At 40.2% G+C, this 27,659-nt stretch overlaps 1 protein-coding gene across 11 annotated transcripts in view; it reads right to left on the reverse strand.

Moving 5' to 3' along the window:
• Nucleotides 1–7,686: 7,686 nt before the first annotated feature.
• The window catches only part of FYN (FYN proto-oncogene, Src family tyrosine kinase), a 191,236-nt gene continuing 171,263 nt past the window's right edge, over nucleotides 7,687–27,659 (reverse strand). For all 11 annotated transcript variants that reach the window (XM_038394537.2, XM_038394540.2, XM_038394539.2 and 8 more), the window contains 2 exons: nucleotides 16,714–16,845; nucleotides 7,687–9,277 (listed from right to left, as the gene is read on the reverse strand). In XM_038394537.2, the coding sequence (XP_038250465.1) occupies nucleotides 9,069–9,277; nucleotides 16,714–16,845 (341 nt within the window). In that variant the 3' untranslated portion in view covers nucleotides 7,687–9,068. The remainder of the gene's footprint in view (nucleotides 9,278–16,713; nucleotides 16,846–27,659) is intronic.

Here is a 27,659-nt window from a genome sequence, read left to right on the forward strand (position 1 = left end):
CAATATTGACCTCTCTCTGTAGATTGCTACTTTGAACGTGCAGAGGGGCTGTTTGTGATCCAAGCACAGGTGAACACGCCAAGATCCACAGGTTTGTCCCAGACCTTAGGACATTTATATGCAGGACTGGTCTCTGTCTCTTTGAAACTCGCCAAACCCCACCCACAGCCACAGGAAGGCATGGTGTGGCAGAAACTTGGTCTGTTTCACCTAACTTGGTCCTTGTGAAGCTTTTTACAAGTGGTGGTATTGTACCCCACTGAATATTTTTTTTTAAACTGCACAAAAGATTAGCAGTGCCTGCCAAGGTAATATTATAACTCTAATGGTGGAAAACCCTTTTTCCTGAGGGTATACATTGCCATCATCTGTTATGTCTAGATTAAGAGACTTGGTTACATTTGATTCAGCATCTCAGATAATGAGCACCAGCCGTCTCCTGCCCGAGCCACATCTATAACCTGTTGCTTTCTAAAGGCCTAATCCTACAGTTTGGAAGTTTTACCATTGACTTCAGTGGAAGCAGGATCATGTCCATAATTCCTTAAAACCAGCATCCCGTTTGTACAGTATTTCAAGCCGAATGTGATGCGTCATGTCGGACCCTCTGGCCTATAAAATGCATATTCATATTCTAAGAGCAGAACATGACTGGGCTTGATTGACAAGGCACATAATGGGAAGCCTTTTTATTAGATGTGGCTGGTAGATGACAAGATCTTCAGCATTTGGAATATTTTTCATTTCATAGGAAGAAAATGTCACATCAAGCATAGTTTCTTACATTAGCTCCCTGGTCTGTTTATTCAGAGGACTATTTAGTAACACATGTTTTTGCTTCCAACTGATTAACTGTTTAAAGAATAGCAGTCACGTTATTGAACTTAAAATTAAAATAAAGTAACACTTTGAATTAATATAGAGAACATTAATTCACAGAGAGTTTACACTAAATAGGTATTTAGTTACTTTTCCTAATTCTCCTCTTGATCACAGTCTGCCATGTGCTTACCATTTTTGTACTCCTAGGGAAACTGGGACCTGTCTCTTCCCTTTCTAGCTGTTTGAGATTCTTAGTCACATGTCTATAGAAATGGTCTTTTAGGCCTTTGCTTTGCTGTTTGCTAGTTATATCCTGGTGTGATACCTAAAAGGAAAAAACACAGTGCCTGTATGTTAATTTATAAGATGCTTCCAATTAATCCTTTCTTAATGATAAAAAACCCTCCTGCCATTTGTTAAAAACTTTCCCCACAGTATTATATATCCTCTTAATTAAGAACAGAAACAAACTAATACCTATTTTATTCCCTCTTGCTTCCAATTAGTCCTCCATTGTTCATTACCCACCAGACACTTGACAATTAACAGAACAAAAATACCCCAACAACAGAATATATATTTCTTCAGAAATGACATGTCTAATGAAAGTGAGACAGCCTTGGTGTGTAAAGGAGCAAGAGGCAGGAGCATAAAGCTTCCCATGTGGATCAAAGACATATGGAAGATATGCAAAGGCTACATAGGTAACATGTTTTATATGCTCCACGTATATGTGATCGTACAGATCTGGGTTGCAACCCTACCTAATTTGGAGACACAGGAGCAAAAGAAATTTGGCTTTCATTTTATAAAAGGATTCTCTGCCCCCTTGCCCATGACATTTGCCTTGACAAATGTGAATCAATTGCCGTGTTTGGTAGCTTGTCAAAGATTTTTCATAAAGACCACAGGTTATTCATAGTTCCCCACTAGTCACCCAGGACTGGACTTGGAGAGCCGTGTAAACCATTCACACGGCTCCCTCAACTGACTGCATATGCTCACCCCTCTGGAATATCCAAGATCAGACTCCAGCTCTGGTGCAGTGTTTTCTTAGCTCCTGATGGCAAAAAAGCCATCACTAATGACCTCCCAGACAACTGACCTCTGCTTGTGTGGATCCTCTGCTATACAGCTAGCGTGACCTGTGAGAGGGAGGCAGCTCAATGGCAGGCGGGACCAGGAATCCAGCACTTTAATTAAAGCTTTAAATGATGCCCTCTCTGGTCCTGGGCACGTCACTTAGGCTTTCTGCTTCAGTGTTCCTACTTGTAAATCTGATCTGCCTCAGGTAGAGCCAACGACAGAGTCAGATAATTAAATGTGTTTGTAAACGCCAGCTGTGTGCGAATTGTCACCAGAACACACAAAACCTTCTAGGTGCTGGGCGCCTAACAACCCCGAATGCCCTGCTTGGTTACACAGTTACCAACATTTTAAAAAGTTTGCAAGGGACAATTATGCCCAGACCCCACCTCAAGCTGCACTTTTATAGCAGGAGGGAATTGGGCGGCGGGGGGAAGGGGGACACACGACTGGGGCCAAAGATCCCCCTCCACTCATTCATTTATTATGTAAATTTAGTCCATTAGGTCTGGGGCCTATAAAGATATAAAAAATCACTTTGCTCCATTTCCCCCAAATCTTCAGACTGAACCTGTACAGAACAGCGCATCGTGGCAGTGTGAAGTTTGTTATATTTCTTGGGGAGGCAGCAAAATATTTGGCAAGTCTGTCCAGTAACGATATAATGAATCACTTGTAATGCTATGTTAGTGCACTTTTCCTGTATTACAACCTCCTGCCCCACAAGTAAATGTATAACTTACTATTAGATGGACTTGAGATGCTAATTCGGCAAAGTGGCTGGATGCTTAGCTTTAAGCAAATGAGAAGCCTCCATTGATATGAGACTGCTCACATGCTTAGAGTGAAGGGTGTGCTGGAGTGCTTTGCTGGAGTGTGTCTTGCATGCTCAGCACCTTGCAGGACTGAGCCCGGGGGACACGGACACGTACTTTCCACAGGTGGAACTGTAGAGTGGAAGGAGGCGGCAGTAGATTTGGATTTATTCTCCGTGCATCCAAAAGGGGAAGTGGAGAGTAGCATACACAGTCATTCTTTTCAAGATCTCTCTAGATTTTAAAGCTAACCTCAAACTCTTTTAATAAACTCGTGTGATCAGTTTGGAGTCTCTCCTGAGTAGTCTTACCTCTTCTGATGAAAGAAAGAGGGCTAGTGCTCTATTAAGGCAAAATCTGCTTTATTTGATGATAAGCCAGACCTGGCAAGAGAGCAGTGCCATAGATCTTACTGTATGCTGACTATTGGAATACAAGTCATTCATGCTTTCACTCCCCATGTAACTTAGAGATCCTACAATCAAGAGGAGCGAGGACACAGTCAGAATCCCTCTGTCTAACGGGAGCATGAGCCAGAGGTTGGGGCCTTGCGGATAACCCTGGGAGAGGAGAGAGAAAAAACAAAACTTTCTACGAAGGAGGAAAAAAATTTACATATTAAAATCAGACCTGTTTAAAATACTGTGAAGGAAAGTTACAGGCAAAATCAAGATAAAAGTGAAGTTCAGCCACACAGGCTGCAGAAGTCCCTTGTCACCATCTGAACCCTTAGCCCCCAATTCTGAGCTGCTTTGACTAACCTTTCAGTTCTGGGCCTAACTGGGGGTCTGACTGGCCCCACTGTAAACTTAAAGCAGCCCAGGGCTGCTCTAATGTAAGCACGGACACCTATAGCTGGAGCATTCTGGCCACATAGTCCTCCCACCACCCCCGCAGGTCCTTTATATCAGCTCTACCTCACCCAGGGATCACTCCTGATGTGGTATTTCCTGGCTGGAGGAACCTGATGGTATAATGGGGCTGGAAGACAGCCTTGAATTGGGGCTTAGGGACAGACATGCGTAGAATTGAAGTGGTCCATAGGCCTTTGGACAGGCATGCTGCACTTGGGTGAGTCCCACCCTCAGTGATTAAGGTTGTACTTTTGTTAGTGAGCCACGTTTCTTAAAATGAAAAATATGTGCCAGGCTCTTGTGGTAGGATCTTGTGAGCAGAAGTGATGATAAACAGTTCAGCAAACTGCACTGAGAGCTACAAATGTGCATTGTACATCGAAGCTGAGAGCAGGGGCTCAGCAGCAACACTGACAACATTGAAGAGCCAAACCAGAACCTTCACCTCGTCTGTGACCTTCTCTTTGTAGGGGAGGGGATGGGAATAATCTTATTTCTTTGACCTTTGCTCTTTTCACCATTCTGACAGGGCTTAATGCTGAATTATTCCAGAAAATGGGCAGAATGATCAATTCCCCGTCCCGTACCCATATGGCTAACAGTAGTTCAGATTTATAAAGCACTTTCCCATAGTGAGTCACACTTGCCGTTTCCTGCCTTGTCTAAATAATATTCTAGTTATTCCTCCAATTTAAACAGAGGATACTGCTACTTTCTGGTATGAAAAACTGGAGCACAGACCCACCAACATTGTTATAATCTGATTACATGAATCCCTGGCCAGAGTTAAACACATTGATGCTGCAAGCACAGCTGGTGCTGCAACCTTTAAATCTGTCTGTAAATGACATGATGTACTTTCAACACAGCCTGCACGCTAGTGACCCATTTTTTTTTTCCAGAAGGGCACTCTCAGAATCCACCCTCTTTTTCTCCTCTGGCTGCTCCTCCCTGCACACACACATGCCACATGCCCCAAAGGGCAGTTACTCTCCATGGATGGCTGGAAATCTGCTTATATTGCTCTTTGCATTAGCAGAATAGGTTACTATACATCAACCCACCACTACACTGCAGGAGCAGAGCATGCTACTACCAAAACTCTTCTAACCCTCCGTTGTTCTAGCCCTCTTCTAACCCTCTAATCAGTTACTCTTCAGAGTCCATTTTTGTGTCTTACAAGTAATCATTCTCTTGTTTTTCCTAGGTTGAATTTCTCAGAGAAAGGGAAAGAACAGGAAGGAATGGATTAGCGTTATTTACTGCTTTGAATTTTTAACAGCCGCCTCTACTTTTTCATACAAAAATTTGATTTTTTCTGTAACTTGCACATATTTTTGCATACAGTTGTGGAGTCTGGTTTGAAGCTCCTTGGAAAAACCAAGGACCACTAGGTTAGTGACTACTCTACACAGAAACCCTGGCCCCACTCAGGTCAATGAAGAAATTCCTATGGACTTCAATGGTGCCAGGATTTCATCTCATATATTCAACAGAATCCCTTTCCCTCGGTTTGGCTGTGAAAATTTCCAAGGTAACTAGACCTGAGGCTTTAGATGGGAGAGACCAAACATCCAATACAGGTGAAATCACATCTAACATCTGAACCTGCTTTAGTTTGTATAGCTAAATGGTCTCTCTTCCTAAATTAAGATAGTAGGGAGGGCTGTTCCAATTAATACTCCAGAAATCTTTTCAGTGGTGAATTCCCCTGCACGTGAATTAATCACTGGGAATCATAGTTGCTTTCCAATGGGACTGCAGAAATGCTATGTGATTCCAGATTTAGTGCCACACGTTCTCCTTTTCTTTTTCTTTTCTTTTTTGGAAACAGCCTCCTCCTTGTTTTTAAGATAATGGTCTAGGTCCCAATAAGTATTTATACTAACTTAATTATTGCAGTATCTAAGTGCAGGACAGTATGAACTAAAACAACAAAAATTAGGCAGTCCTCCACTTATTTTGTAGGTCTGGTGGATCCATCTTCTTGGCCCTACCCTACTTTCAAATTTGTGGACTCCACTAGAGACACCTGCATGGGAGGAATATTCTTCATTTCCAATTATTTTTTTAGATCCATCAGGTAACCAGTTTTTAATCCAATCCATATAGGGTACGTTCATTTTCTATAGTGATAATTTTTTAAAATTCAGAACATTATGTGGGACTAAGTCAAATGCATTACAGAAGCCTAAGTATGTTATGTCAACACCTTTATCAACCAAACTTATGATCTCATCAAAACACAGCAAAAAGTTTGTTTGACAATACCTATTTCCCACCAAATCATGTTTATTGGCATTAATCATGTTAGCATCCTTAAATTCTGTATTGATTGTATCCCATAACAGCCTTTCCATGATTTTGCCCTGGTTTGATGTCATGCTAACCAGATTATATAGTTATCCAGGTCATCCCAATTATCCTTTCAAAATATTGGCACATTGTCTTTTTTTCCTGTACTCTAGAACTTTCCTAATGTTTCAAGATTTGTTAAAAATCAGCATTAATGGTTCAGAGACTTCCTTGGCCAATTCTTTTAATACTCTTGGATGCGGGCTAGCTGATCCTGCAGATTTTAAAACGTTGATTGGTGAAAAAGTGTGATTTTTAAAAATTTGATAGTGTTCCTTTACAGAAGTTTCAGAACAGCTCTGTGTCAGTCAATGCCTACTAATGGACTTTTATTAATTTGTAACATACATGCCATCAGCTTGTTTAAATACACTGCTAATACTTGCTTTGTTTCATGGAGATAGGAGAGTTTTGTTTTGTTTTAGTACTAACAAGTAGAAGCAGAATTAGCTACCAGAGGAAAAGGTCTGAATTTGTCAATCAGCAACTGCAACAGCCTGCATAAAAGTTACATGCAGACTATCCCAGGGCAGCAATGTAGCAGAGTCCAACATGGTGCTCATGGCTTGGCAAGAGGCCCAAGCGACAAACCCAAGAGTTAAAAAATTAAACAGCAGCAGCAGCAGCAAATAAACACATTTGTTTCCAACTGGAAATGCATAAAAAATCCCAGCCATTCCCACTGCATGAATCCCATCCTGTGTGCATGTATTGGGTACCACAGCTACCAGCACCATGTCCTTAAAAAGAACAGGAAACAAACAGGAAAACGCTTAGTTGTACTTAAGTGTGTTAATTGGGGAGCACTATTTAGGATCTGGCTGTGTCAGCAATCAGCTTATCAGAACTCATTGTGCTTTGGCTGACATATCAAGATAATTTTTAAACCTTACTTTAAAGATCTCATCTCTGTAGGTTTTGTTTTAAGGGTACTGGTGACTGAGGGAGAAAGATGAACATAACTCATTTGGGCAGATTTCTATGATGAGACTGGTTAAACAGTCCTAAAAATATTCTGTCACCTTGAGTATTCAATTGCTAGAAGGCTAGCAGTATTGTAGTGCTACAGTTTTTGTGGCAATCATAGCCAAAGTTTTGAGTGATTTTTTTTCACCGAACATTAGCTTGTTTGATAGAAAGTAGCACTGCTGTACAATTTTATACACCAATAAAGGCCAGATTTGTGAGCCGCTTCTTTGAAAGAAACCTGTCAGTCAATGATCAATATTGCAAACACTGAACAACTCATTCTCCGTATTTCACCAGATTATTGCTTTACAAGCTTAGTAATTGAAAGAAGGCCTATTAAGTTAATATGTGAATATTCAGAATATGACTATACAAACTAAGTAAGATAAAATATTAAACAATAAAAATTGCATTTCGACCATCAGAATGTATTACTTGACTGAACATGGGTTTCAACATTCTTATGCAGTAATAAGACTAAAGTTGATCAATTTGTCTATGCATAAATCAATCGTTTCCTATGACACTTAGATGCCCAAATATTAATGATGAAATCAAGAGAGCTATTCTAGAATAAATAGCTCTTCCAAACACAGAACTGTGAAATACTCTACATGTTCACCCATCCTTGACATTGAACTCCAGCTGTTTTGAATCTTATTAACTTTGTAATTTGGACAATGATACCAATAAACGAATGATCAAGTACACCCCCTATTAAGGTTGATGCCAAAATGGTATTTTCCCCTTCTTCTCTCCATGATTTAAACAAAAGAACAAATATCCAAAGGTAAAATGCTCTCTTTTAATTACTAAATTAAGAAAGTTAAACAGTTTTAAAATGTAAACTTGCAAATAAATCATAACAAAATGTAATTAAGACTTTAAAATTTGCAACTCAGTATTAAAAACTCAATAGAAATAGAAAGGAATTGGTTTTTGGTTAAATGTAAGTCATTCAAGGCTGGTACAAATAGACAGCTGAAAAAGTAATACTTTCTTCCGTGCATTTCCCATGAAATGTAAAGAAGTGCATAGTAATTCCACTGGAGAACTCGCAGACATATAGAAAGTAATTCCATTAGCAGTACAGGACATTTAACACACTTATTTTACAATGGGCAATGTTACACATGAAACAGAAAATCCTAATTGCATGATAAACAGTTTAGTAGGTGGACATCACTAAAATGCTATGGTTTTAAGATCATTTGAATGTGGTTACAATGTTTATTAAATAAAAGTTTTTGAATCATTTCAGTATACATGTTTTGATACAAGAACTTGCAGTTTCAATCTTCCAGTTCAAAAGGTGATGGTGTGGTTTTTCTTAATTTAAATATGTTCATTTAACTTGAAGAACAAATCATAACACGCTTGTCAAAGATTGGAAACATTACTGTAAATACAGCACATGATTCCTGAAAGAGCAAAGTTACAACCATCTACAGGTACATAGTCATAAACAAAAAGTGCAATCCAATTGAAAAAATTCATGCTTGGCAAATGCCAAAATTAGATCACTGGCTGTCAGAATCTCACCAGTGTTTACAAGTTTGCAGTAAAATTATCATGTTCAGGGTACTACTGCATCAGCATGGCTCATTCAATCTGAAATGAGTTTCCTCTGCAACAGAACCCATATACCGTATGTACAGGTATGTATATATATTATATACATATATATTATATATAAAAAAAGCAAAAAACAAGCTCCTGTCCTGATTTTTTTTGTTAAAACATGAAAAAAATGTTTTTGACAAAGAGGCCACTTTTGGAAAATAATACTTTGAGTTGAATTGGGAGAAGATTAGTTAAAATCACATAGGTTTTGCATTTTTTAAAAAGGAAAGCACTAAGATCAGTTATTGGCACTAAGTTACTATTTACACTGAACAGAGGTTTTGCAGTTTACATAACATCAATACAATGCAGTTTCTGAGTCTCTGATTAAGAAAAAACATGTGTTTTTCTCCTTGTCATAGAGGACATTCAGATTATTAGGACAAGTGGTCATGGATAAGTTCTGTAGAAGTTCTCAACTTCAGACTCATGTGCATTCTGGTGCTGGAAGATGCTGCACTTTGGCGAAGCGGGTCACTGAGTTGGAAGCTAATGAGGTGGGGGAGGGGGCACCTGATAATGACAGTCTGTGTAGACCAGGAGTTTACAGGTTGTCACCAGGCTGGTACTGGGGTTCTGTTGCAGTAAAGTAGTCTTCAAGGAAACCCTGCAAATATTCAAAAGTTGGACGTTCCTCTGGGTCTTTTTTCCAGCAGTGGATCATAAGCTCATGGAGGGATATGGGACAGTCCTGAGGACACGGCATCCTATAACCACGTTCTACCTGTTCCAAGACTTCACGGTTATTCATACCTACAAAGAGGCAATGTGAAATGGTCTCTGTTAAAATACATAGACTTCTCCATGTATAATACATACACTTTTCTCAAGCTTAATCAGTCCTTTTTGAAACAAACAAACAAACAAACAAACAAACAAACAAACAAACAAACAAACAAACAAACAAACAAAAACAAACAGTTCCAGCTTTACAACCACTCCAGTATAAACTGGATCCATTTTTTTCCTAAGCAATGAACTCATCTAAACCACAGATCAGTAAAACGCTGCTCTCAGGAATACCCTTATATCCACTCCACTGACTTCAAATGAGTTGTCATGAGTGTAACAAAGGGAAGACTGTGGCGATATGTCAATAGATAGTTGTGCAATTGTCTGTAAAAAGGTTTGTTTAAGAGTTATTACAGCCTTTTGGTGTACAGAGCTTTTTTTTTTTTCCTAATCACAATCCTAAAAGTTTTTTTAAAATATGAAAACTAACTTTTTAAAAGGCTCAATTTGAGCTTGCTGAATTTAAAAAAAATATTTTAGTACTTGCTGGGAATGTGATGGGCAGATTTCAATAAGAATACAAATGACACTGTTTTTAGACTATCAGATATCACTGACAGCATCTCTTAATATTTATACAGAAGTTTATTGTTATTGGTGACCTAAAGTCCCTTGTTCTGCATCTGACTTTGTTCATCCTGTGCTACTTGATATTAACTGCAGAATTTGCTTTGACAGAAAACTGTAAATGTTACATATTGGAGTGCCATTTTAAGAATTTGGTTTACTGCCAGTGTAGTTTCGAACACACACTAATGTTCCTTCTATTACTTCCTATCAAAAGAGAACAAATTTGTTCTGAATGAGGAGATGGGTAAAATATAAACAAAACAACCCTGCTCACAAGAAGACCAACTCTCCCTGCAGAGACACAGCTCCTCCATGATCCCGCTCCTCGTGCTGCGAGATAACTCCCCACTATGCGTTCCACTGCCAGACATCTGCCTTCCTTATCTGTGCCTTGGCTTTCCATTTTTCCCTCTCAATAACAGATCATTCAGTTGAATTTTTTCACCCTAAATAACTGAAACATATTAGCAACCTTCACTTCAGCTTAACTAAATTCTTTGACATTTTTCTTGGTTTTTTAATAATTTAAAGGAAAAATTCCAGTACCCCGCCATATGAAAGTATTTACCAGAAAATATATACATTAATTACACCTTAAATGGCAGCTTGGATTCCAGCTTGCTAGTACTGTAACAAGTTTTCTGCCAAGCTATACCTGCCTACTTAGTATCCTTAACCCTGTGGGTTCTGCTGAGAAACTATGTAAGTATCTCAGACTCTAAACACACTAGGCCAGCCGGACCTTTGGCTTAAAAGTCTGCTACATACCAAATGGACATCCAAATGGGCCTCATTTGTCAACATGTAACTTCCAAAATACATCCCACCAGTTCTTGAAAATGGCAAAAAACCCAGTGCTTTGCAAGCCCTTCACCAGAAACCAAAGGTGATGTTTCTAGGTTTCACTGTTTTTGAGACACACTATCAGAGCACTGAAAATCTGTCATGCAGGCAAAATGTCCGTAAGTATTTGTTTCATGCCACCAATGTATAATGTAAATAATACACAAAAGCATAAAGGCAGCTCTTGCCCCAAAGAGATTACAACTGAAAAGATAGGCATGCAAAAGGTGGTATGCCCTGGGAAACACAGAAGCTGGATGACAAGGTTTTGTGTTTTCAATTACAAATGCCTCTAATTTTTCAAACTCTCATCTTTGAATCAGCTGGGTCAAGTCACCTCACATTTTGGCGTAAAAATCTCTTCAGTGCTTCTTGTCTCTCATAGGCTAAATTATAATTCTTTCAACCTTGAATAAATATATTATTAGTAACATAGGTGAAAAATATTGTTTGTTTACATTCTAGAATTTTTATGTTGGCTGGGTCCCTTTATGTGCGAGGCAAGTACAACACAGATAGCAGCACCATTGCCACAAACTTTACTCCCAAATGTGAATTAATTAGCATTTTGTTATTCTGCAATATTAGTTCAGTATTTTTATCCAGTGTATTATTTTGTGCAGGCCAGTACATGGTAAAACTTGATAGTAGACTATATGCTGTAAGGAAAAGCCTAAGGAGAGAGTGAGGGAGGGGAAGGAGAAACCGTTCTCAACCTCTTTTTCTTTTTTCTAACACGTGGGAAAGATTAACAAATTCCATGTACTGTGCTAACTGGAAACATATTGACATTCTCCCTCCACCCCAGAAAATCCAACTATAAAACAATGAATCTGGCTATTGCTTGTCATCCTAGTGTTATCCAGAAGAATTCATCTTGCAAAGTCTGAGACTCCATCAAGCTACCCCTGGCATTCATTTCGGAAACTCATATCTCTGCCAATAGCTACAGAATCCATACTTATCCAATAAACTTTACTTTGTTTTAAATGAAATGAGCTATCAATTTAAAAGGGACAGTGCCAAGATAAAAAAAAAATCTTTGAATCCATCTGTATTACTAGTCAGATATTTGATTTATTGAAATCACTTAAATCATTATGTTTACTTTGTACTTCTTATGCTGTTTGTTTACTTTCCTACAAACTTTTTAGTAAGAAAGTGAATCTAGATACGCCAGTTTCACTGTTTCTCCTACATTAGCACAAGGCTGTTGTATTTCCATTTCTAACAAAGCAGAATATTTAAATGGTTTGTACAATTCATTTCTTGTCTAAAAAAAATCCAACCTTTTCATTTACTTAAACAAACACATACAGTCAGTTGTATTTGTAGGTTTCCAAACCCTTTAAAAGTTCTCTCTTACAAAACATGTCTGGGAAATAAACTGTTCAATAACATCCTAGGCAGCAGAAATTTCACTGTCCTGGATTTCAGCTGCATTCAAACCTTTTCTAGAACTAGCATTTGGGCCAGGGAAAATATTTGCACTTAAGTTCTAAAAGGCAATTTTTCTATTAGTTCCTGATTCCACCATAGGAGTGAGAAAACGCATTGCTTTATTGGTGAAGAATGTTGCCATTTGAAGACAACACATCTCTTTCCTGTCTCAGGTTATTAGAGATTTGTATGTGAATCACTAATGCTGCTGGGAAGCTATACAAATCTGCTGCCCAAAGCTATAGAGATCAGAAACAGAGAAGCTCTCCTACCTGGTTTACCTAGAAAAGCTCTGACAGAGTTTCTCACTCCTGATCACTCTCCTTTATTTTGGAGGAAAGGGACGGAGTGTCATAAATGGGACCTAAAAGCTCAGTTCTGGCTTGTGGAGAAGTCCAGCTAGCAAACAAAGGGCTTGTCTACACTGGCACTTTACAGCGCTGCAACTTTCTCGCTCAGGGGTGTGGAAAAATACCCCGAGGGCTGCAAGTTTCAGCGCTGTAAAGTGGCAGCGTAGACCATACACCAGTGCTGGTAGCTAGGCCCGTTGTGGGGGTGGGTTTTTACTAAACTAAAAACTAAACGTTTCTTCTGGGCTACCCACAAAAAGTGAGTTATATGTATAGCTGTAACACAATCAAACCTCAAAATCAACCCCACAGCTAATTTCTCACAATACCTTTTGCGTCTTTTTTGCGAATACAGACTAACACGGCTGCTACTCTGAAACCTGTCTTTAAGACAGTGTCTCACTACTTGTTTAGCATCAATGCGCTTGGTACTTGTACAATAACAAAGTAAAACTGTCCTTACCTGGACAATTTTAGTTTAAGGCTAGGTCTTCACTACCATGGGATAACTAATCCATATAAGCTCCCTGCTGAAAAACCTTGTGGAAACAAGGCACTTGAGTACTACTATGAGGGACAGTAGGTGAGGTCAACCAGAGATGTGAGGAAAAGTGCTGACCTTGCCTAGCCACCTAATGGTAAAGACTACAGTGCCTCATCTCCACTAGGGTTTTAGAGCAGGATAGCTAATGCACGTTAGTAAAAAAGCACCTTCTTTGCAGTGAAGACACAGCTGTACCCTAAAATCATCAGAGTAGGAACAGTTTAATTTGGGTATTGTACATTACACACCTTATTATTGACACTACACAAACAATAAGGATCCCTCTCTGCTTCATTCGAGGTGCCGCAGGTTTGTAGACTGAACTGGGTGTTGAAACCAGTGGCAGAAATTTGTGAAGCCAGCTCCTGAGACCCTTGCATCAATATTTCTTTTTCTCTAGGTGCTCAAAAAACAATCGCGCGTGTCTTACTCCCTTGTTTACTATATCAAAAATATATATTGAAGTACCTCTGCAAGAGAAAAGCAAATACCAGATCATACAACTGTATCCTTCAAAGCCAATGTTCTTAGTCAAAGAATCGTGTATATTTATCTGTAAAACGTGATGCACAATCACTAAGTAGCATTTGCTAGCTAAAGGTGAAGTACAGTAAATTGTATCACGATGTAATCCTTCATATGATATCTTTTTTCCATGTGATATTAAATATTTTGAGACATGTTTAAATTGCATTTAACTCTGTAAAACATAAGAATAAATTTGGCCAACAGCTAAGAAAAACTGTCCGTCTACCCCTCAAATGGCATTGATACCCTTACTTATGCTATGGGTTAGATTTTATGAAAATATCCTCTAATAGGCAGAGACATCTGCATATGCAGATAGCATTCAGCACAAAAACTGAGTAGCTATCAACTTTGGGTATGTGAATGAGGGTGCCAATTTGGAGGCAATTTTTAAAGAAGCCCATCGAAAAGGCCAAGTTTCAGTTTTACAAAAACAAAAGCAGGAGTTGTCTTTGGAAGATGAAGCTCAGGCTGAGTCAGCAAAGTTGACAGGTGGACTGGATAAAAGTTCCAGCTCTGGCCCATCTCTGAGCCTCATTCTTCACTCTGTTGCACAGGTTTTTATGCTGGTATAACTCCAGAGCAGTCAGTGGAGCTGCACCAGAGTAAAACCAGTGTAAGAGTGAAGGATCAGGCTACTTTTATACTCACACATCTGATGAAGTGAGCTGTAGCTCACGAAAGCTTATGCTCAAATAAATTTGTTAGTCTCTAAGGTGCCACAAGTATTCCCTTTCTTTTTGCAAGCTAATATACTTATCTAGCCACACCCCAAGGGGGACAACCACTGGAAAGGCCAAGAAAGAGGCAGCACCACACTTTCAAACCCTCAAGAGGGAAGAAAATTATCTGTTTTTAAAAATGGTTTTTGTTATCATTTCCTATGTATTTTTTTCCTAAAGCAGGACTAATCCTCATGGCATTAGCTAATATTTTCCAGAAACAGCTTGAACATTTTGAGCTAACAGCCGAATGACTGACTCTTCCTCAAAGTGAACAGTATCTTATGACACAAACAATCCCACTGAAATCCATGGGAGAGTGCCTGTGTATATGTAATAGGTACTATTTGCCATGAGACATGGTTGCACAACTGGGCTCTTAGCCTTTGTAAACAGAGCTTTGCTATTTTCAAAGGCCGCACTCGGATGAAATTCCGTACAGGATTTGATGACACTGTGGCAGATACTTCTCCAAGTAGAGCATGTACATATGCTGCCATTCCGTGCATGAACATACTAATAGCAATTTTAACACCAGAAAGCAGGACAGGCAAGACAGATGTGCTTGGTCAGTGTAGCTGGAATGTGGCTGCACTGCTTGATAAGCAACATTTTAAACAATAACCCTGCTGTACAACAGCCAAAGAATTGTAGCCTTCTACTTCTGAACTGAAAGAGAATATTAAGATCCAAGGGGAATCTAGGTAAAGCAAAAACAGTAAAACTAAAAATAAGTTGATATTCATTTTGGCTTTGGTTCTCTCAAACCCCATATAGTTTTTATCCCCCCCCCCATGTACTAATAGTGACTAATACTGTTGAAGTTGCTTACTTCAAGCCCCTGTCTTATAAAAGGTTAAAGAGAGCACCAATAGATTAAACTGAACATTGCAGCCCATCTGTTAAGAAATCATTCTACTGCTGGTAGGGACCGCTAGGGCTGGGCTGTAAGGTTTAATTGTGAGCCTTGACATCTCCTCAATCTCTGCCTCCTTTTCATCACAGTGTCTGAGGCTCACAGCTTCACCTCCTTTTCACCGAAAATGAAGCACCGGAGTGCTCGATTTGCAGATTGAGAGAGAGAGAATGCCGTACTTCCCATTCATACCCACAATATTTCCCCCTCCTGTCTGTTTGTCTTCCCTTTTCTGCTATATGTTGTCCCTCTCCCATTTTACCCAAACAAAACAAGATGATAAAATAACCCTTTTGCCCCAGGTATTCAATGGCATGGTATCTCTGCATGCAGACCTGTAGGTTCATACCTGGGCAAACGATCCACAGACATTCTATCATCTCTTGGAGCACATTTCAAGCAAGGGTGTTTTCTTTTTTCCAGCCCCCAAGACTATAAGCAGCAGTGTCTGTAGACTGTATCCTTAACTCTCTTCAGAAGCTAGTATTTGATATGGCTCTGACTGCTTTGATAATTACAGAAGTTGACTCTACAGCATCACACAAACTGGTTTAGCATCCTTTCAATTATAACCTACCAGCAGTCTGTTATAGTATACAAAACCCATGCAGTGATGACCTTTACCAGTGTTTAACTATTTGGACAAGTCTTAAGGAAAAATACAAAGGGTCTAGACATTCTAGTTTTCTCATTTCATAGACTGTATTCATAATGTTAAGGAAAGAAGAAATTTATTCTCCATGAAGTGCACTGTTGCCACCATTCCCTTCCCCCCAAGCCACATGAACACCTCTCTCCTTAGAAGCTGTTAAGAGTGAAACTGCCCCTTCTGAAAACTGTGCACAAGCATGTCCACTCATCTCTAATGTAAATATCATTCCATGGCAGGGTTTCAACAAAGAAAGTAACAGGCCCTCCCTTTCCCCTCCCTAGAGAATGTAACCCATTTGTGAACCTGCTCTGGACTGGTATCTACATGTTACATGAATAATTTTTTTCACTTCCATTGGTTTTTATACCCAGGATTGAGATTCAGAAGCATTTAAATAGAGTTTTGGCAACGTCAGGTATCAAAGCTAGTACAACTAGACTCATGTATAAATGGATAAATCCATTCTGTATCTTATCTACTGATATTAAAAAAAATTGAATGCAAATGTTACTGTGACTTATTTGGGCTAAAATACAGTATTTTACATTGTCTTAATTATTTTGCTGGAAACAAATGATCAATTTAATTGATATCAGTAAAAAGAAATTAGAATGAAGATAGGTTAGATTTACTGTCCGGACACCACCCTTATAATGGCATTGACACATTAGGGCCCTAAATTAAGAAAGTATTTAGGCATATGCACAACTTTAAGCATGTGAGTACAATCCTATCTGAATTCAATGGAACTGCTTACGTGTAAAGTTATGAATGCGCTTAAGAACCTTCCTAAATTGAGACCTAGATTAGTATTGTCGACTGCTTTTCTTACCTGGATATGGCACTCTCCCTTTTGTTACAAGCTCTGTGAGTAATATTCCAAAAGACCATACATCTGATTTTATTGTGAACCTTCCATACAATGCTGCTTCTGGTGCAGTCCATTTAATGGGGAACTTTGCACCTAATGAAAGAAACAAATGAATTATGATCAAGATGGGTAGTACAGACGTAACAAATGACTGTTTCATTCTGTGGGTGCTGCAACAGTCAAAGTCCTGCACAGAGACATTAGCAAATAACTCAGTGGAATATGGTCAAGGCTGTAATGTGTGATTCACAGGAAGCAGGGTGGATAGAATTTGTGAAGAGAAGGAAAGGCTTAACAGGGGCTTGTGGGATCATAAAATCATAGAAGATTAGGGTTGGAAGAGACTTCAGGAGGTCATCTAGTCCAAGCCCCTGCTCAAAGCAGGACCAACACCAACTAAATCATCCCAGCCAGGGCTTTGTCAAGCCAGCCTTAAAAATCTCTAAGGATAGAGATTCCACCACCTCCCTAGGTAACCCATTCCAGTGCTTCACCACCCTCCTAGTGAAATAGGGTTTCCTAATATCCAACATAGACTTCCCCCACTGCAACTTGAGACCATTACTACTTGTTCTGTCATCTGCCACCACAGAGAATAGCTGAGCTCCATCCTCTTTGGAACCGCCCTTCAGGTAATTGAAGGATGCTATCAAATCCCTCCCTTACTCTTCTCTTCTGCAGACTAAACAAGCCCAGTTCCCTCAGCCTCTCTTCGTAAGTCATGTGCCCCAGCCCCCTGATCATTTTCATTCTGCTGGACTCTCTCCAATTTATCCACATCCTTTCTATAATGGGGGGCCCAAAACTGGATGTAACACTCCAGATGTAGCCTCACCAGTGCCAAATAGAGGGGAATAATCACTTCCCTTAATCTGCTGGCAATGCTCCTACTAATGCAGCCCAATATGCCATTAGCCTTCCTGGCAACAAGGACACACTGTTGACTCATATCCAGTTTCTCATCCACTGTAATCCGCAGGTCCTTTTCTGCAGAACTGCTGCTTAGCCAGTCGGTCCCCAGCCTGTAGTGGTGCATGGGATTCTTCCGTCCTAAGTGCAGGATCTACACTTGTCCTTGTTGAACCTCATCAGATTTCTTTTGGCCCAATCCTCCAATTTGTCTAGGTCACGCTGCATCTACTTCTCCCCCCAGCTTAGTAGCATCTGCGAACTTGCTGAGGGTGCAATCCATCCCATCATCCAGATCATTTACAAAGATGTAGAACAAAACCAGCCCCGGACCAGCCATGGGGTACTCCGCTTGATACCAGCTGCCAACTGGACATCAAGCCATTTATCACTACCCGTTGAGCCTGACATTCTAGCCAGCTTTTTATCCACCTTATATTCCATTCATCCAATCCATACTTTTTTTTAACTTGCTGGCAAGAATTCTGTGGGAGACTGTATCAAAAGCTTTGCTAAAGTCAAGATATACCACGTCCACTGCTTTCCCCATATCCACAGAGCCAGTTATCTCATCATAGAAGGCAATCAGGTTTGTCAGGCATGACTTGCCCTTGGTGTATCCATGTTGGACTGTTCCCTCCTCTTCTCCAAGTGCTTCAGAATGGTTTTCTTAAGGACCTACTCCATGATTTTTCCAGGGACTGAGGTGAGGCTGTCTCTCTCTCCCCCAAGGTCCTTGTTAACATGTTTCTCTCAGAGAAACATTGTCAAAAAATTTAAACTCAACATTGAGGTTTTATAAAAAAAGAAATGTTAAAAACCAACAGAAACTTTTGTGCATGTTTTCTCCCAATAAAAATGTTTTCAATTAACATTTCTCTGCAGCAGTCACAACCCAAACATTGCTACGGCATGCTAGTGCATGAGAATAGAAGTGAAATTATTAGAAACACACCTTTCTAGCTTCACTGTCCAAAGGGAGCAAAAATACAAACAAATCATACATGAAAAAAAATAAATCTAAGATGCTACTGGTAACATGCAAGGATTAAAAAAAATACTGCAAATGAAGTTTCTTTGGATGTGATGTCAGGACAGAATTTTGGCCTGTGATTTATATCTCAACAATGTCCTTTTACGTTCCCTGAACTGAAAAGTCTGTAGTGATGTGCAGTTCTAATGTGTTCATCCATCATCATAGCATATAGGTGCCAATGGTGGCAGCAGGGTTGATTTTTGCCTTTATCAGTCAGTAAAATAATGGGTCTTTAAACATTGATTTATTTGCTTTTCCAATCATTAAAACATTTTTCTACAAAAACGGTAAAATATTACTTTTAAAAAATCTTGCAGTATAATTAAGTGGCATTACCTTCTTCTGATTCCTAGTGGCAAACACTCTCAAACTGTGAAACATATTGAATTAGTGAGAATTGTTAGTGTTTGCTCGTAGAAATTGTTTAGCTTTAAAGAGATTCATGGAAATCACAACTTTGACAAATAACTTCTAGGTAGTTAATTTACTGCACTACTTATAGTAATTTGCTAATACTGTTTTGCTATCTCATTCAGTGATCAGTGTCTTGAATTTTCTCCTGTTCTAAGCAATATGACTTGGGCTCAGAATACAAAGTAGACAAAGTAAATCTTGAGTTCCTTTAATTGGTAAAACGCCAGACACTATTTAAATACATTATAGGAATAATTTTAAACTCAAGAGCTGAATTATTTACCAATTAATACATATTGCTGAAGCAAATGGAACAGGTTGAGTTGCTTAGGTAAGTCTTGCCAAACTTAAAGACACAGGCCCAACGTTTTCAAAGATGGGTGCCTGAAGTGAAGAACCCTTGTAGATACCACTATAAACACAGGCTGACTCCACAGTGCTCTGCACCTGCAGCTCCTGCTGACTTCAGTGGGACTTGCAGATGCTCAGGATGTCTGAAAGCCAGGCCGTTTTGTACTTATGTGGGTGAACACAGATCTAGGAGTCTAATTTTAGGCATTCAGGTTTGAAAATTTTGGCTATGAGCACATTCTCTTATGTTATTTCCTTAAGGGACTGATCTGAGATTACAATACTTCCTGTCAAAATTTGCAGAGAAGCGCCTTATCCTCTTCTAAATTATTCCTTAAAATCTATCTTAGAGGTGGTGTGTTCAAATCACTGCTGTGTGCAACGTATGAGAATGGCTGTCTGGACTCCTCATCCCCCGTCAGCATCAGCATTGACTGTAGGAGGCTGGCCCCTACCTGGCTTCCCCAATTACTGACAATGCTGAGGAGTGAGGACTACGAGCCTCACCTCGCACAGCTCTCTAGAGAAAGTGTGAAATGTGCATCTGTACGGTTAACATTTTGTATAGGTTTGGATTACTGCTCCAGATGGCCCTGACCTGCTTGAAGATCCACACATATCACAAGGAAGTGGACAGATGAGTATCCTGACATGCTCTGAACTGGCAGAGCCATCACTAAGTGGTGGGCGGGAGCACTGTGAGATTGCACCGAGAGGCCCAATTGTGCTGCTGCAATTACAATGCTTGCACTTCCTGTTCACACCAGCACTGCAAAAGTGTAGATAGTGTAGAGGGCCATATTGCAGTATACGACACTGTCTAAATGCAATCACAGTGATGGTGCGAAGTGTTTGCCGTACATCACCTCTGTAAGAAGCTGTAGGTGGATAATATGCTTTTATAGGTGGCTAAAGGATGGCAACACCAAAATGCTGTAGTGTAGACAAGCCTTCTGAGAGCAAGGGGGTGGTTGATCAGCAGTGCTGGCAACCTTGAAGGGGATATGGTCAAGCCTTGCCTCCCTTTTAGCACCAGACCACACAAGAGATCCCCTTCCTAGACACTATGGTGCTAATAAGTGATGGTCACATAACCACCACTCTATACCGGAAACCTACTAACCGCTATGCCTACCTACATGCCTCCAGCTTACATCCAGACCACACCACACGATCCATTGTCTACAGCCAAGCTCTACGATACAACCGCATTTGTTCCAACCCCTCAGACAGAGACAAACACCTACAAGATCTCCATCAAGTATTCTTACAACTACAGTCCCCACCTGCTGAAATGAAGAAACAGATTGACAGAGCCAGAAGATACCTATTACAAGACATACCCAACAAAGAAAATAACAGAATGCCTCTAGCCATCACCTTCAGTCCCCAACTAAAACCTCTCCAACGCATCATCAAGGATCTACAACCTATCCTGAAGGACGACCCATCACTCCCACAGATCTTGGGAGACAGGCCAGTCCTTGCTTACAGACAGCCCCCCAACCTGACGCAAATACTCACCAGCAAAGTGACACACCACACAGCAAAACCACTAACCCAGGAACCTATCCTTGCAACAAAGCCCGTTGCCAACTGTGTCCACATATCTATTCAGGGGACATCATCATAGGGCCTAATCACATAAGCCACACTATCAGAGGCTTGTTAACCTGCACATCTACCAACGTGATATACGCCATCATGTCCCAGCAATGCCCCTCTGCCATGTACATTGGTCAAACTGGACAGTCTCTACGTAAAAGAATAAATGGAAACAAATCAGACGTCAAGAATTATAACATTCAAAAACCAGTCCGAGAAAACTTCAGTCTCTTTGGTCACTCTATTACAGACCTAAAAGTGGCAATTCTTCAACAAAAAAACTTCAAAACCAGACACCACCGAGACTGCTGAATTGGAATTAATTTGCAAACTGGATACAATTAACTTAGGCTTGAATAAAGACTGGGAGTGGATGTGTCATTACACAAAGTAAAACTATTTCCCCATGTTTATATCCCCCCCCCCACTGCTCCTCACATGTTCTTGTCAACTGCAGGAAATGGCCCACCTTGATTATCTCTGTAAAAGGTCCCCCCCCCGCTCTCCTGCTGGTAATAGCTCACCTTAAGTGATCACTCTGGTTACAGTGTGTATGGTAACACCCATTGTTTCATGTTCTCTGTGTATATAAATCTCCCCACTGTATTTTCCACTGCATGCATCCGATGAAGTGAGCTGTAGCTCACAAAAGCTTATGCTCAAATAAATTTGTTAGTCTCTAAGGTGCCACAAGTACTCCTTTTATTTTTGATGTGCTAAGAAGTCTCATGGGCCAGATCCTCATCTGGCGTAATTTGGTTTATCTCCACTGGTGTGACTACAACTATGCAGATTTATATCAGAGGGGGATCTGGCTCAATAGTTTCTGCCAGAAATGTAAGTACTGTGTTTATTAAAATCTAACAGATCTGTAACGTGACTGACAAACCAATCACTATCTAAATATATTAGCAAAAAGAAAAGGAGTACCCGTGGCACCTTAGAGACTAAGAAATTTATTAGAGCATAAGCTTTCGTGAGCTACAGCTCACTTCATCGGATGCATTTGGTGGAAAAAGCAGAGGAGAGATTTATATACACACACAGTCTCTCCTCTGCTTTTTCCACCAAATGCATCCGATGAAGTGAGCTGTAGCTCACGAAAGCTTATGCTCTAATAAATTTCTTAGTCTCTAAGGTGCCACGGGTACTCCTTTTCTTTTTGCGAATACAGACTAACACGGCTGCTACTCTGAAACCTAAATATATTAGGTCAGCATAGTTTGTCCTTACCCAGAAGTCAAGTCTGAACTGATTGCTTTTATCCCCACTTATCAAACAGTTTCTGAATTAATTCTGTATGAGAGCAGCAATTCTTGTCTGGCTGTGCTGCTTACATCATGGCCTTCAGACAAACAGCTAGCTTACTGGAGTCAGTGCAGGGAAATAAAGTCCATCAGACACATGGATTCTTAGGCCAGTGACTCTATTAGAAAAGGATATTAATAAGAGTCACAGGCCTGTTACTAAACTCCCTGGATGTCTGGCCAGGATGAGGAAGAACAGGGCGTCTCCAAACTAGACTTCGTTAGGATCAGAAGGACAGTAAGCCCAATTTAATTCTCCTTTCCCCGACAATGCATTTCATGACAGGAGTAGGGGGAGGAGCTGGGTGGAACTTCCAGAATGTATTTTCTCATGCTAAGGAAATCCTTCAAGGCTTTTGTTTTGTATTTTCAAATTTAAAACCATAAGAAAAACAAACACACAAAAATCCGACAATTGAAACTGTGTCCCCTCTGTCCCAAAGCTGCTGCTGTATCACTGCACTCTATGCTGAAACAAACTTGTTACTACAGGTCACCAAGAACAAGCACTGGGCTTGGCAGAGTACACTACCTTTCTGGAGAAAACAGGACTCTGAGAGTATACTTTTTTTTTTTTTTAACAAAGCTAAAACGATGGAAACTATTAGATCAACTATTAGAGAATTTAATTCAATGTTAAGTAGCATTTGGGGCTGGAAAGGGAAAGGGAAAGCCACAGAGATAAAAAATGCTGAAGCAAGCACGTAACAGGAAACAAGTCAGTTTTGGTAGACGACTGAGTGACAAATGCTGTGTGGGGGGAACTGAGCCAAAAATGTACTATTAAATCTTGTTTGCTGAGAGAACTAATATGAAATTACGAGCCTGGTAAAACATTAGAAACGAGAACAAGGTCCTTACCCCATCTCATTTGGGAAAATGGTCATGGGGGAACTCCCAATTCTTAACAGAGCTCTAACTGTCTCCCCTACTCAGAACCCCCAAGCCTCTCGAACTGGTCACTCTCCTGTCTGTTGAGGACAATTGGATGGGGTTTCCTTTGAAGCCCATCAGTGTTTTTTTCTCAAACACTTAGGGTTTGCTGTTGAGAAAAAGAGTCATTACTCCTTTCTTTCCATGCTACTGCTGGCCCTGGAAATGAGAGATGAAGAACAGAAACCTAACCTTGGATGTGCTGTACTGCGGTAGAGTCAATTGCAAACAATGTGGTCTGGCTAGCTGGAGAACCAGGTGTCAGTTCTCTACAAAGGACTGACAGAGCACAAAGAAAACTCCCATTTCAAGAAAAATCAAAGCAGATACACCAGAGTATTGAGACAAAAATGTATCTGAGAGTTCACAATCACACATACACAAGCTACAAAAATAGCTCTAGGTGGTCTGGAAGACATCAGAAAAATCCTTATTGTTTCATCAGTGTTGGAGTAGCATTACCACAAGTGCTGCCAATATATGCAATAGACACATGGACTGGAAAATAAATCCCATTTTACAAAGGACATTTTAAATTTGTTTCAGCTGCTCCTGCTTATAATAGGAACCACTCCTTCCCAGCAGCTCTCCCAAGCAGTCATGCTATGTGGCTGGGTAAGGCTCTACATCACTGATCTGGTTCAAAGTTCAATGGGAACAATGCCGCATGGGAAGTCTCGGGTAGGAAGTGATGCAAGGACTCTGACTCACTGGTCTGCAGCAGAGAAGGAGGCAGTAGGGAGACAATTAACTTTGAAGCTTGCTGTACAAGGCTGACACAAGCAATGCCATTTAAGACAACCAGGCAGAAAAATTAGAGCATGACCCAGAGGAAAGTGATACAATGGCAACTAGCAAAGAGGCAATAGCCTTTCAAATGAGTATCATTTTAATATACAATTTCTTTCCTTTGATTATTCACTTACATACTAGAAATGCAAGATTTATTTTTTGACAACAAAGCAAGACAAGAGAAGCCAAATGTTCACTAGAAGCCAAATGATCTATTCCATATATTCAATGGCAGTACATAGTTTCTAGTCACACTCTTTAAATCACACTGGGTGTGACCATCTGTTTCCTTCCTGATGATTGCTCAGAAGCGGTGGATGCATGGACCTAACCGCTTGCTATTTACCTTTCATAAATCATGAGCAGTCAGGCCTCTTTGCTTAAATCTAAAATAAAAATAAACTTTCTGGTCAACAAAATGTTACCACCAGCTGAGAAAGATTCATCTGGACCAAGAATCCCACATGTTAAACCACTGGGGCTTAGATCATCCCCATCTGTTTCCTTTCAAAATATTTACATGGATCCAAAAGTAACACTTTTTGGGGACGGGGGAAGAAATAATTCCCCCCCACCGCAAAAAAAACCCCAAACAAAATTAGTTCCCAGAGAAAAGTGGAGAGGAGATTGTGACCTAAGCTACTTTATTTTAAACTTTAATCTTAAGATTTCACACGGTCCAGCACTTCCTTTCTCCAAAAGGAATTAACAATCTGCCTCCCCCTGCCCTCATTTTCCACTCCTGTGTGTCAGAATCACCACAGAGGCAGTAGCCGTCTAGATAAACAGAGCAGTCCCCAGATGCATGCCCTTAGAGGATTAGACTGATAGGTCATGGGAAACATGCAAAGGCAGCACAACTTCTTTGTGCTACTATGGCCCCCACCATATTAGTACTCAAAACTGAGTTAAGAAACCATGATTAAAGCCAATTTAAATCAGATTCTAGGCAAAAGTGTTAGGTTATGAAGGGATTTTAAACCTGTTTCTAAGTCCCTAGGTTCATACTGGTTACTCAGATTGTATTAGAAACCAGGGTAATTGGAACTGAGCAAAACTGAATATATATCAGGCATGGCGAAACTGCGGCTTGCAAGCCACATGTGGCTCTTTGACAGGTCAGCTGCAGCTTGCAGAGCTTGGGGCTTCACCCTGCGGGGGAGAGGGGTTTGAACTGGTGCTCACAACTTCAGCTCCACCGGGGGTGTGTGATATCAACCAGCAATGTCTTAAATAGATTTGTGGAACTGATGGAACCTATCAGTGCTTTCCTTGAAGAAAAGGAAAAGTCTTATTCACAACTGAAAGATGAGCAATGGATGCAGGATCTGATATTTTTCACTGATATTATGAACCATCTGCAAACTCTCAACATGGCACTTCAAGGGAGGGATAAGATTATTTCTGACTTTACTCAGACAGTCTTCAGCTTCCATAATAAGTTAAAGCTTCTGCAAAGAGACAGTGTCAAGAGACTTCAACCACTTTCGCCATCTCAAGTGTAGGGTAAACACATTCCCTGAAATTGTAGAAGATCATGAACTTGAGGAATACAGAGGTAAATTACAAGAACTGCTTGATGATTTTCAGGCCAGGTTTCTTGTAAAACCCTTCATGGTTGATGTGATCAATGATGGCTGTCCGATTCCCAAAACCATGGTTACAGAAACATCTACTGTAGAAAAGGAACTACTGGAACTCCAGGAAGAGCAGGCTCTAAAGACGACGCATAAATCACAGTCTACAATTGAATTCTGGAAGCAAGTTCCAGGAATGAAGTGTCCTCAACTCAAGAATGCTAGTGTGCAACTCATTTCAATTTTGGCACATCATACTGCTGTGAATCGCTGTACTCAATGATGAAGTTCATAAAAATCGAAACATTGCGCAGTCCTTACAAATCAACATCTGACTGAGCTTCTCCGTACCACCTTGACAACATATCAATCAGATTTCCAAAGTCTTAGGACCAGGATGGAGACCCACAAAGCCGCTAGCTCTTGCAGTAATTAGCCATGATACAGTAAGTAGGATGTTAATATTTTTTAAAATGCATGTGTAAAGGTTGTGCGTGTCTTGCGGCTCTTGAACTTCTGAAGATTATTGTATACGGCTCAGAGGGTCAGTAAGTTTGGCCACCCCTGGTATATATGGTTGCCAAGCTCAGCCAAAATTTACTTTAGAGCAGGCTATAGAAGCAATAGCAAAACTAGGAAACCCTTTAAACAAGATTTAGCTATAAACCTTCAGCACAGTGCTACCTGGAGTGATCCTGGGACAGTGCAGCTCATGCATCTTCTCTTGCTCAGGGTTCTGCTCTAAGGCACAATCTATACAGAGCTCTAAATGACTTAAGTATGGCACAGGAGAGGAAGCTGCGGCATAGAAAGGGTAGGTGACTTGCACACAATAAGTTTGTGCTGGACACACAGAACTCAGGTCTCCTGACTCTCAGGCATGTATCCGAACCACAAGGCCATTCTCTCTCCCCAATTTAAAACACTTGCTTGTCTTCACCAGTCCAAACCCATCTTTACTCTCTCCGAGTCCAAACTTTTTCCATCCTAACTTTAATCACTTATTATTATCCTATAAAATCGAAGATTATTCACAATGTAAATAAAATGAGGGCACGTGGGGTTTACAGGGATTTCTAACATATGAAAAGAGCTAATTATTCTAGGAGATGTAATCCAGAAAGGAAATAGGACATCCAAGGATTTCCTATGAATTCTAAGCTGAGAAAATGTTGTCCAGCAATGTTGCCTACAAAACAAATAGTTAGTCATGTCAAAATATACATTGGGGGCTTTCCAAAAAGAGAAAAAAGTGGCAGTAAAACAAAAAGGAGAACATAATTTTTTTTACTGCACATTTTTTCCCAAACTATTTTATGGGCTGGATCCTACTGCCTTTACTCAAGCACACCTCTCAGACTTCACATATGGGACAGGCTTGAGGGAGTGGACCCTGTACACCGGAATGTGCACTTAGTGCTCAAATCAGCATTAGTTAACTCTCTGCATCAGTACTTATCACAATTTCTTTAAGAGCTCAGACAGAGAAAAAGAGGCTCTCCCTGTAAGCCGATCTCTCATACCGCTCTCAAATAACTGGAAAGACACAGTAAGCAACTGTTAGCACTAGTGTGAGTATAGGCTGGTTAGGGTGCCACATTTCTGCAAACAAGTGCAGCTGACAACAGCTGAAAGAAATTTATAGAGATCTGAATGGCATGATGGCTTTTGCTCTCACTGAAATATGCAGCACTCTGAACTCTTTGGCTCATTTGGTGAATATTTCAGAGCCAGAAAACAAAAGAAGACTCTTTGCTAAAAACAGAGAGAGATTCCATACTAGAACAGTGACATTTGGTTAAGATAAAAGCTCTGAATGGGTTATGAAGTATTTAATCTTCCCTACTTTTTGATGACATATAATATGGTTTAACAAAAGACCCATGGGTTAATGGAGTTCCAATATCTGGAGTGGTATTTATTGATATATATTGGGCAAGTACTGCCATTGGACAGACCAAAACTATATCCTGCGTCTTTGCA

This window comes from Dermochelys coriacea, chromosome 3, assembly GCF_009764565.3.
Source record: "Dermochelys coriacea isolate rDerCor1 chromosome 3, rDerCor1.pri.v4, whole genome shotgun sequence".
NCBI lineage: Eukaryota > Metazoa > Chordata > Testudines > Dermochelyidae > Dermochelys > Dermochelys coriacea.